The following is a 12,445-nucleotide window of genomic DNA, read 5'->3' as shown; positions in this document are numbered from 1 at the left end:
AAGGGGCGTCGGCGGCGTTCAAGGCTCGGGAGGCCTTCGCTCAGGGCGGGTTCAGCGAGTGTGCGAGTGTGTAATCTGTCCGTTTGTAATGGACCCGAGAGAGCGGGAAGTGCTCGGGAAAGGAAGGGCCTCCCGTTCCCAGAACGATGTTTGCTTAGTCTTCTGCTCCTTCGCATCGTTCTGTGCTTGAGAAGCCGTGGTATTATCATCCCATTTAGAGCAAGCGTGTCTGGAGTCGGCCCCCTCGAACACAGAAGACCAGTTACCAGAGAAGAACGAAGCTGTGGTGTTTCCCTTATAACAGTAGTTACCGCTGCTGTTCTTGCTGATAGTACTTACGGAGCATTTAAAAACAGAGCAGTCACCTGCCTTGTTTATAAACATGTTCTGATTTGCTATTGATATTTGTGTTTTGTGTTTTTTCACTCTTGTTTCTTTCAGTCATTTTATCTGAGTCTTGGCTACGAAACACTAGACTTGGTTAGAGGAGACAGGCTGCGGATCCTGGTGCCAGAAAGAACGAACGCACGTGAATGCACGTGGTTAAACACCTGAGTCCGTAAAAGACCCATCATCTTTCCTTTAAAAATTGGGACTCTAAGAAACTGCTTCAAAATCCAGTACAAATAAATTTGCATCAAGGAAACATGGTAAAAAAAAAAAAAATCTAAATCTAGCAAAACAAATCGTTGGTTATACTCACTTTATCAAAGAATTTCTCTCTAACGTTTTTGCTGAATGTTTTGCAGGGGTTTAACATTCTTTGTTCGGGACCCCACTGGGCAATTTATTTTGTCAGGTGGTGGCTTGGCCCTCAGCCTGCCGGTGCAGACTCTTGGCTGGATGTAACTTCTACAACCGAATTCTGCATGGACAGCCACCTCCCCCAGGCCTCTGGCGACACGTGGATGGGCTGGTGTAGAAGGTACCGTTACTGAACGTTGTACTGAAAGAGGAGGGTGACTTTGGATGCTGAACCCATAGATGCTCTGGCAACGTTTTAGGCATAGTCTCAGTGCCTCGGCCGTGGGAGAGGGACCTGGAGACCGGCACGGATGCTCCTGCAATAGTTTCCTACAGCATAGCTCCTAAGTTGCTAGTTTTCCTTCAGTGGGTGCTCACATGGCATTTATTAGCCTCTGCTTCTGAAGGCTACCTGACCTGAGGGGGTAGTATATGGAAGGGACCTCTGTTTTAACGACTTAATATGTTCTTCAGAGGGGCGCCTGGGGGGCTCAGTCGGTTGAGCATCGGACTTCGGCTCAGGTCATGATCTCACGATTCGTGGGTTCGAGCCCCGCGTCGGGCTCTGTGCTGACAGCTCAGAGCCCGGAGCCTGCTTCAGATTCTGTGTCTCCCTCTCTCTCTCTCTCCTCATTCTCTCTCTCAAAGACGAATAAACACTAAAACAATATTAAAAAACATTTTTTTAAATGTTCTTCAGAGTAGATACAGTTAAATCCGGGACTAAAATTTAGGTGTTCCTAAAACTCCATAGCCACCCATTTTCAGATTAGTATTTTAAGTCAGTTATTAATTTTTAAGTTTATTTATTTATTTTGAGAGAAAGGGAGAGAGAGAGAATCCCAAGCAGCTGTTGTGCAGACTGTGTGCAGACTGTGCCGCACTGACTGACATGGGGCTCGGTCCCACACACCATGAGATCTTGACCTGAACTGGAATCAAGAGTCAGATGCTTAACTGATTGAGAATTGAGAAACTGAGGTGACCCAAGTCAGTCAGTCAGTCAGTCAGTCAGTCAGTCAGTTANGAGAGAGAGAGAGAGACAGACAGAGTGTGAGTGGGGAGGGAAAGGGGCAGAGAGAGAGGGGACACAAAATCCAAAGCAGGCTCTAGGCTCTGAGATGTCAGCACAGAGCTGGATGGGGGGCTCCCACAAACCGTGAGATCATGACCTGAGCCGAAGTTGGACGCTTAACTGACCGAGTCACCCAGGCGCCCCCTGAATTGCATGCTGTTCTGAGCCAGCCAGGTGCCCCTTAAGTCAGTTATTTTACTTGATTAATAGTATCATTGATTAAATAAATGTTATGTTTTCAAATACATCACAACTAAGTGGCTTTTAAAAAATGAGCAGTATATTATTCCACATTTCAGGAGGCCCAGAGGTAGCTGGTTCTAGGGCTGGTTAATTAAGCAGCACAGCACCGTCAGAGTTTGTGGTCTTCTCTGAGACTCTTGGTTTTCCTCTCACGGTTGCAAAAAGGCTCCCACAGCTATAAACATCACGTCTTCTTGTAAAAACATTCAAAGGCAGGAAGGACTTTTTTTCAGGTGTTTCTTTTTTAAGTTTCTTTTTTTTTTTATTGCTTTATTTTATTCTTTTTAGAGAGCTAGGAGAGAGAGCGCAAGTGGGGAAGAAGAGAAGAGGGAGAGAGAGAAAACCTTAAGCAGCTGCCATGCTCAGCACAGAGCTTGATACAGGGCTCGATTCCACAACCCTGGGATCATGACCTGAGCCGAAGTCAAGAGTCCGACGCTCAACCAACTGAGCCACCCAGGTGCCCCACAGTGTTTCTCTTTTAATCTCGGTGAGAGGTATTACCAAGAATGCCCTTCTAGTGCCATTGACTATGGTTGGGCTGCATGTCCAGAGATTATTGACTTGTATGTGTGTGTGTAGGTTTGTGGTAGAAAAGAAAGAGAAAGGGGAATGGCTGTTAAAAAAGTTATCAACGGCCCTTGCCACAACAGCTAATCTGAACTTTAAGATTCCCCAGTGAAGTTCATTGCTATGAACATCAGGAGCTGTCTTCTAGGGACACCTGCTGGCTCAGTTGGTGGAGCACGCACTCTTGTCTTGGGTTATAAGTTCAAGCCCCACATTGGGCATAGAGCTTACTTAAGATAAATGAATAAATAAATAAATATTTTAAAAAAGAGCTCTCTTCTAATTACAAAGGGAGACAACATTATAGGGCCATGATTAAGGATATGGGAATTCTGAGAAAAAATGGGTGCAAATATTCAACAACTTCTGCCCCAGAAGTTACCACAAAAGCAAAAATAACTTTTTAACACAGCTATATTGACATACTAAGAATTGCACATATTAAAATGAAAAATTTCTAAGTTTTGACATGTATACACCTGTGAAACATACTAATGATAATGAGCAGGAGTGCGTGGTGGCTAAGGGGGTTAAACATCCAACTCTTGATCTCAGCTCAGGTCTTGATATCAAGGTTGTGAGTTCAAGCCCCATACTGGGCTCCACACTGAGCCTGGAGCCTACTTAAAAAAGAAAAAAGATAATAAACATATTCATCGCCCCCAGACATTTCTTCATGCTCCTTTGTTTTAAAAATTTTTTTAATGTTTTATTTATTTCTGAGAGAGAGAGAGAGAGAGAGCGTGAGCAGGGGAGGGTCAGAGAGAGAAAGAGATACAGAATCTGAAGCAGGCTCCAGGCTCTGAGCTGTCAGCACAGAGCCCGACGTGGGTCTCGAACCCACGAGCCGTGAGACCATGACCTGAGCCGAGGTCGGAAGCCCACCCGACTAAGCTCCCAGGCGCCCCTTCCTCATGCTCCTTTGTAATGTCTCCTTCATGCCCCCAAACTCCATCTTCAAACCCCATCCCCAGACAGCTGCTTTCTCTCGCTACATATTAGTTTGCATTTTTCTATAATGTGCTTAAACAGAATCATATATTGTGTACTTTTTGTTGACTCTCTTCATTCAGCATAATTGTTTTGAAATTCATCCATGCTATTTTATGTAACAATAGTTAATTCCTTTTTAGTGCTGAGAAGTATTCCCATATAAGGATATGTCACAACTTGTTTATCTATAGGTCCATTGATGGACATTTGGATGTGTCCGTGTTTGGCTCTTACAAATAACACTGCTGTGAGGGGGTTCCTAGGTGGCTCAGTTGGTTAAGATTAGGACTCTTGATTTTGGCTCAGGGCATGATCTCATGGTTCGTCAGATCAAGCCCCACAATGGGCTTACTGGTGTCAGTGCAGAACCCACTTGGATGCTCTGTCCCCCTTTCTCTGTCTGCCCCTCCAGTTGTGCTCTCCCTGTCTCAAAAATAAATATAAAAAAAATAGATGTTCTTCATTTTGATGAAAAACAGTTTATTCTTTTTTGTATATGGATTTGGCTTTAGCTGTTATGTCTAAGAAACTTTATGTAACTCAAAACTTATGGAAAGTCCTTACTGCCCCTTTCCCCCCAACCATAGACCTTTCCAGTTACTCCTCAGCAGAATAAATATGCCTTTTTCAGGACTGACGATCACTCAACCAGGCTCATCAAATGACTGTTTCTATCCAAGATTCAGAGCTATTCCTGTATGAATTATGTAATGAATTTTGCTGAAGTCTAGTTAAGCCCCGTCAACATCAAAAGGCTCATCCTAATCCAGACTCTCAAAAACCGTGTAAATATTCTGCCATTGCCCTCCCCATTCTTCTTTTTCTTTTTTCTTAACGTTTATTTATTTTTGAGAGAGAGCACGAGAGTTCAGGAAGTGGAGAGAGAGGGGGACGGAGGATCTGAAACGGGCTCTGTGCTGACAGCAGAGACCCCGATGCGGGCTCAATCTCACGAACCAAGAGATCATAACCTGAGCTGAAATTGGACGCGTAACTGACTGAGCCCCCAGGTGCCCCTGCCCCCCTCCTTTTAAGGCGCTATCAAGACTGTCAGGCAGTAGCCTCCCATATTTCCCTTATCCTTCCCTCTTTTACAGGGTTTTGTGATAAGTAAGGAACTTGGCTTTGTTCCACCAACAGGTTATTTTGGGGGTCTTTTCAGGGAGTCAGCAGTCACAGCAGTCACAGCAGTCAACAATGTATAGGAAGAAAATGAAAGATGTCTCCAAGAGCATAGGTAAACAGATTAGAAGAGTATTCATCCACATCTACATTGTGTGTGTGTGTGTGTGCGCGTGCGTGCGTGCGCACACGTGAGTGTGTGTGTGTGTAACAACCTAAATAGCTAGAGACTGGTAAAATGAGTTATACACATCCAAACAATGGAATGGAAATGCTACTCTTGTCTGGCAGATTTTTCTAGCCCTTCCTCCAGAGTATCGCAGCCCATTTCTCCCCAGACTTCCTCTTTCTCCTCCCCCGCATTCTTAGCTAACAACTTGTTAGGTGAGTCAGGACCCTTTGCGAGACCACAAAGAGAGACCACAAAGAGAAACCACAAAGTGATTTACACGGCAGAAGTTTAGAGGTGCTGACTCTTGTTTTTGGCTCAGTCATGATCTCATGGTTGTGAGATTAAGCCCTGCGTTGGGCTATGCACTGGGCGTGGAGCCCACTTAAGATTCTTTCCCTCTGCCCCTTCCCCACTTGGGTGTCCCCACGAGCACTCCCTCTCTCCCTCCCTCTCGAAATGAAATTAAATGAAATAAAACAGCAAAAGCTTAATATAAAGAATTAACTGTGGGAGCGCCTGGTTGGCTCAGTCAAAAGAGCATGTGACTCTCGATCATGAGTTTGAGCCCCACGTTGCTTGTAGACATTACTTAAATGAATAAATAAATAAATAAATACTTTAAAAAAGAATTAACCGTAATGGATTATCTAGGAGAAAAAGAAAATTTTAAAGAATATGGAAATAGCATGTATGAAGCTGCCACCCCCTGTGAGTTGAGGCAGAACCTAGCAAGGAACAGATTTGGTGGAGGCCTTCCCAGACTTTGTGGCCAAGTGAATGGAGGACAAGTAAGCTGCCCTCTGGGTTGCTAGGGGAAGCTCCTCACAGGAAGGTGCGATGCTGTGGAGAGGGGGAAGCCAGAGACAGGAAGGACCCCGTGCTGACAAACCTTAACATTACGTACGTGGCAAAAGAGAAATGTTTATGTAGTCCAGGCGCACGATCACAGCAGGTGCCGGGGTAGAACTGGAGATGAAAGACAGTACGTTGATAACTGGCACGTTCTATCCTCTGCACTGAACAAAGAAGAGCCCCGTATGGAACCCTGCTCTGTGCAACCGTTAGTGCCCACTTTGTCATTCCGTCCTGTTGCTGCCCAGAGGGGCCCTCCTGGTAGAGTCCTGACCCTTCTTACCTGCTCAAAGACCGGCTCCTTCGAGCGTGCTCTCTCTCCCGCCTCAGCTCTGTCCCTTACCAATGGACCATTCCAGCAGCACGAAACGTGTTCCAGTCTCTTGGAACTGTTTGTTTATGAATTGTTAGCTATACACAATTTATTTTGGAATGAATACATTCATTTGGGAATGTATCCATTACTACGTCTTTTGATAAAAGCAGGTTTTGATGTTGCCCAAATTTACCCCTCCACCTCAGACCCCCCCTCCAAACCTAACACTCAGCTGTTTTCCTACTTCTCCGTCTCTAGTGCCGAGGGTGGGGCAGGTCATGAACCTAGACCTGATCTTTGACCTTTGTTTTCTTCTCTCTTTCTGTTGAAGGCTTTGTATTTCTTCATCCTCTCTAATGGAAACTTGGTTTATGTCATTTCTTGAGATTCCGCTTCCTATGCATAATTTAATGCTTACTGCTTTAAACTTTGCTCTTAATAGTAAAGGGATTTTTGGAATTTAGAATTCCCTGTTCCCTTTCAAGTCCATCACCTTCAAAGGGACTTAAGAAAATCAATGTAGAGGGGCGCCTGGGTGGCTCAGTTGGTTAAGCATCTGACTTGAGCTCAGGTCATGATTTCACAGTTCGTGTGTTCGAGCCTCACGTCAGGCTCTGTGCTGACAGCCAGCTCAGAGCCTGGAGACTGTTTTAGATTCTGTATCTCCCTCTCTCTCTTACCCTCCTCTGCTCACACTGTCTCTCTCTCTCAAATAAATAAAAAACATTAAAAAAAAATCAGTGTAGAGACCCAGGGTTGCCTGATAATCTTGGTTAACAATATGAATAATTTCCTATTATAAATAGGATATAAATATAAATATATTTTACATAAATATAAAAAATATCCACTGGATGGGGGCTTGGGCTGCTTGGTCATTTAAGCTGCTGACTGGCTTAGGTCATGATCTCACAGTTTGTGAGTTTGAGCCCCATGTCTGGCTCTGTCCTGGCAGCTTGGAGCCTGGAGCCTGCTTTGGATTCTGTGTCTCCCTCTCTCTCACTCCCCTGCTCACACTCTGTCTCTCTCTCTCTTTCAGAATAAAATTTTTTTTTTAATATTTTGAAAAATACCTACTTGCATATATAGTCAAATGATTTTGACAGGGGTGCTAAGCCCATTCAATGGGGAAAAGACAGTCTTTTCAACAAATGGTACTGAGAAAACAGTATCTGCATGTGAAAGAATGAAGTTGGCCCCTTACCTTGTACAGACAAAAATTAACTCAAAATAGATCAAAGACCTAAATATAAGAGCTAAAACCATGAAACTCTTAGAAAAAAACAGGGAAATAGTTTCATCACTTTGGGTTTGAGAATAATTTCTTGGATATGACACTAAAAACTCAAGCAACAACAACAATAAAAATAGATAAATTGGACTTCACCAAAATAAAAAACTTGTGCATTAAAAGACACTGTCAAAAGAGTGAAAAGATAATCCACAGAGTGGGAAAATATGTTTGCAAAGCATGTATCTGTAAAACTTCTAAACTCAACAGTGAAAAAAAACAACACAGTGGACAAAGGATATGTATTGACATTTCTCTAAAGAAGACATAAAAGTAGCCAATAACCACATGAAAAAGTTGCTCAATATAACTAGCTTATCAGGAAATGCAAATCAAAGCTGCAGTGAATATATACTTCACACCCATTAGGGTGGCTTTTATCAAAACAGCAATAGCGGCGCCTGGGTGGCTCAGTCAGTTAAGCATCCGGGACTTCCACTCAGGTCATGATCTCGTGGTTCCTGGGTTCAAGGGCGTCGTGCTCTGTGCTGACAGCTAGCTCAGAGCCTGGAGCCTGTTTTGGATTCTGTATCTCCCTCTCTCTCTGACCCTCCCCTGCTCACGCTGTCTCTCTCTCTCAGAAATAAAAACATTAAAAACAAAGCATTAAAAAAATAAAGTTAAAAAAACAACAGCAATAACAGAGCAAGTGTTGGTAAGGATGTGGAGAAATTGGAAGCATTGTATCATTGCTGGTGAGAGTATAAAATAGTGTGGCCACTGTGGAAGACTGTGGTAGCTCCTCAGAAAGTTTAACATAGAATTACCCTGTGATCCAGCATTCCATAGGGTACATACTCAAAACAATTAAAAGCAGAGACTCAAATAAATACTTGTACACCAATGTTCATAACAGTGTTATTCATGATCGCCAAAAGGTAGAAACAACCAAATATCCATCAATGGATGAATGAATAAACAAAATGTGGTCTATAAAAGCAGTTGTTTACCATGCATACCTCTAGAAAGTAAAACTTGGGGTTTGTGGGGAAAGTGGTATTTTAATTTTTGACTGTATACTATTCTCTGGGTTTTTACTATGTGTATGCAATACTATAAACTTTAAAATAGTAATAATTATNGGGAGGGAGGGAGAGAGAGAGAGAGAGAGAGAGAGAGAGAGAGAGAGAAAGAGAATCTCAAGCAGGCTTCATGCTTGGTGCAGAGCCTGAGGCAGGGCCCGATCTCATGACACTGGGATCATGACCTGATCAGAAATCAAGAGTCAGATGCTTAACCAACTAAGCCACCCAGGTGCCTCAAAAAAAAAAAAGTTATTAAAATAGTACATTTTTTCTCTCAACTGCAAAAATAGATCATTTCTAAGATTTGCCCCTTAAGCCCATCACCCCCTCTTTCACCCCTGACCTGCATTATGAAGAGTGTTCGTATTCTCCAGCAGTGAGCACGTCCCTGGGGGTTCCTGGTCTCCAAGTTGCTGAACTGAGTTAATGTTGCCAGTTTGCAAATACAGCTAAAACCACTTTTAGGGGAAAGATGTGGTTTAATACGATATAGCAGATTAACAAAAGTAATTTTTTAAAAAAGAGCCATTCTTTGACAGTATAACCGGGATTACCTTAGAAAGTTTACATTTTGTAGATGGACATATGTGTGGATTGAGGGCATATAGGATATTATTTTCAGCTGTCAGAATCTATAGTCTGTGCTTTACACATGTAAATCTCATTAGTAAATTAATACATTTGCCCTTCAGTCCTTTTTCATATTAGTGAATGATTTGGAGAACCTCCTAGTTCCCCTAGATGTTTGCAGCAGAAAATGAGGTTGGAACTGGAAGGAAGTTGGCTATAATAACCATATGCTTGGGCTCTCCCTCGCTCAATAGTAAGCATGTCAAAATAGAGTTAATGCAAGAGAAATGTAAATGACCCTAGTCATAAATGCATGACTTTTATATATGAGATCCTTTTACCTCAGGCAAGATTATTTTTAAACATAATATTGACATTAAGATAATCATAGCATTTATACCTCTCGTCAAGGTTAAAGTTCCAAATCTGTGAAAAATACATTAAATTGTCAGAAAATAGGGCACTGATCTGAATGAAAGTTGATTCTTAAACACTTGAAGTACGTGAACTTTACTGAGATAATTTTGGTGAAAATTACCTAAATTACTTATGATTTCTGCCTGGATCTAAAATAATGAGTGGCTTTAATTGTCAATGTGAGACACTAGGGTTTTCCTTTTCTGTTGAAAAATTTAACTTTTATGTTAAGAGTAAGCCTTGCAAACAACTACTTAAATCCTTTGACAAATTCTAAATGGAATGGAATGTTACTGAAGTTACTCAAGCTGACCAATGGGGCATGAGGGGAGCCTACTAGGAGACTTCAGGGAAAGTTTCTCCTTTGATAAAAAGACACAAATGGGCAGAAATAGCTCTTCTTCCCCTAGATATCATCTGTGACAGAACTCTTGGCCTTGCTGCCAGCCATCTTGTTAGATGAGGGGAGCTTGCCGGAAATGGCCACGTAGAAAGCAGAAGAAATCAAGTAACTGAAAGACATCGAATGGTCACCAAATTAACTAGCTAGGGGGCCACTCCGGTTTAAGCTTCTTGTTTTGTGAAATAATACACTTTTCTTACTGTTTAAAAATTATTTAAGAATGATTACACAGAGAGTTGAAAATGTGGAAGTAATTGAAAAATTCAAACGAAGGTTAAATTATGTTGTTATTCGTACCTCAGTGATGATCTAATGCAACTTCTGTCCTGAAATTAATACTCCATTAACTTAAACATGGCGTAGATTCTGAATGTTTCTGCCACAATGTCTACTTGTGCATATGCATGAGAGTTTCTCTGTGTCCAGTGGTTTTCTCGTAAATAGGTTCTAAAAACAAGACAAAATGCCCAAACCCTGATTTGTGGCGTTTGCAGATTTCTGTGGTGTAAATATTCCCATCATGGCTGATTTCAAGATGCTAACTATTTAACAACTGGCTTACATCATTCCTCCTTGAATACTTGAATAATTAAGAGTTGGTTCTCACAGAACACCATTGTCCCAAGAAACCAAATTGCTGGGTTGAAGGACTGAAGGGAAACACATCTTCATACTTGATAGAGTCAAATTGTTTTCCAGGTGGTTGTACCACATCCCTGTCAAAATTTGCTCATTTCAGAATTTAAACATTTTTGGCAATCTGATAAATGTGGAATTGGTATTTATTGTTATTTTAGTTTGCATTTACCATGAGGTTGAAAGATAACTTTCCATATATTTTCTTTTTTCCTTACATTTTTTCATATGTTTTTATTTTTATTTTTTTATTTTATTTATTTTTTTAAAATGTTTTATTTATTTCTAGGAGAGAGAGACAGCGTGAGCAGGGGAGGGTCAGAGAGAGAGGGAGTCACAGACTCTGAAACAGGCTCCAGGCTCCGAGCTGGCAGTCAGCACAGAGCCCGACGCGGGGCTCGAACCCACGAACCGCGAGATCATGACCTAAGCGAAAGTCGGAAAGTCGGACGCTTAACCAACTAAGCCACCCAGGCGCCCCTCATATGTTTTTAATCATTTGGGTTTTCTCTTCTGTAAGTCCTAGCCTTCAACAGTTGTTTATTGGAGTATTTATAATTTTTTTAAATTGATTTATGGGATTTCTTTATATATTCTGGACACTATGTTTTGACAGTTAACAGTTACATGCATTGCACATAATCTTTCCCAGTCTTTTCTTTAGCATTATACTTAATGGTGTTTTATGTTGTTTGGAAGTCTGTGCTCTTCTCTCTGCTTGCCTGCAGCTTCCTAACACCCGACACCTCTGGCTACCCTTAAATCCAAATTCTTTAATGTGCCTTTCAAAATCCTCCTTGATTAGAAAATTGGGGATGATATAGTTACTTAATCCTATAATTTTTGTGAGGATGAAATGAAATAATATATGTGAGGTATCCATCCGCCTTCCTCATGCTCTTTCTTCCAACATTCTTCTTGTTTGCTTTTCCCTGTGCCTGGAATATTCTTCTTGTCCCTCTTTGCCTTCCCAGGAAAGTCTTCCTTGATCTCTTTAGGCTGGGTCATGGCGGCCACTCTTGTCTCTGTCGCCATCCTAGCCCTCTTCCCTGATATGACAGTGAAACCTGATTTTCTTTGTGTTTTGTGCTTTGTCTTAGGGAGAAGCTAATGCATTAGCCTGTCTTCCCTGCCTCCTGTGGTAGATGCTGGAGACTGGCTCACTCGATAGCTATTCCAGCCTCCTTTAATCTGTGTTTCTGTACTTCGGAGGCTGAAAAGCTAAGTATTACGTATTCCAAGACTCTCTTGTAGCTAGGATTCTGGATGTGAATTGGGTCCTGCCAATCAGATGCATTGGTGCAAAACCTGAATTCTAAATCAAGTTATGTGATGAGAAAAGGATGCCATGAGCCATTCATTTTGCTGACATATCTGCACCAGAGGCAGTGTGCTTCTAGAGTCAGCCATTGTGGGGGTGGCTTCCCATTTGGTAGGGAGAGTCCAAATGATTGCAGAAGTATCAGCTGCCTTGGCAGCCCAGTTCCATGGAATGACTTTGGAAATTATTCCTGTAAATTCATCCCAAGTTTGTTTCATCCTGAAGGGACTATAATCTTCTGTCCTTAAAAAAATTTTTTTAATGTTTTATTTATTTCTGAGAAAGAGAGAGAGACAGACAGTGTGAGCAGGGGAAGGTCAGAGAGAGAGGGAGACACAGAATCTGAAACAGGCTCCAGGCTCTGAGCTAGCTGTCAGCACAGAGCCCGATGTGGGGCTCGAACCCATGAACCGTGAGATCATGACCTGAGCCAAAGTCGGATGCTTAACCGACTGAGCCACCCAGACACCCCAAGCTTCTATCTTTTTAAACTAGCTGGAGCAGGTACCTCAACAAAACCAGACTGATATGCCTTCTTTACGTGGGGTGACCTTGTGACCCAGTTCTGGCCAATGAGAGATAAGTAGAAGCCTTGGACCCTGATGAATTTCTGAAGCCATCTTCAGATGGCTGCCTACCTATGGGTTTCTTTTACACAGTAGAATAAAATCCTAATTTATTTAAGCCCCTATGGT

At 42.2% G+C, this 12,445-nt stretch overlaps 1 protein-coding gene across 4 annotated transcripts in view; it reads left to right on the top strand.

The window, feature by feature from the left end:
- Positions 1 to 12,445, top strand: part of LOC144221314 (uncharacterized) — a 70,668-nt gene continuing 58,223 nt past the window's right edge. The window contains exons 1-3 of one of the 4 annotated variants that reach the window (XM_077751783.1): positions 1 to 66; positions 442 to 650; positions 750 to 925. In XM_077751783.1, coding sequence (XP_077607909.1) covers positions 648 to 650; positions 750 to 925 — 179 coding nt within the window. In that variant the 5' untranslated portion in view covers positions 1 to 66; positions 442 to 647. Of the gene's footprint in view, positions 651 to 749; positions 926 to 2,350; positions 3,221 to 12,445 lie in introns of those variants that run through there. The other 3 variants (XR_013332017.1, XM_077751782.1, XM_077751781.1) reach the window with 3 other exon arrangements.

Source organism: Crocuta crocuta, unplaced genomic scaffold, assembly GCF_008692635.1.
Source record: "Crocuta crocuta isolate KB4526 unplaced genomic scaffold, BGI_CrCroc_1.0 scaffold20, whole genome shotgun sequence".
NCBI classification, from domain to species: domain Eukaryota; kingdom Metazoa; phylum Chordata; class Mammalia; order Carnivora; family Hyaenidae; genus Crocuta; species Crocuta crocuta.
This window is presented reverse-complemented; position numbering and strand designations above follow the sequence as displayed.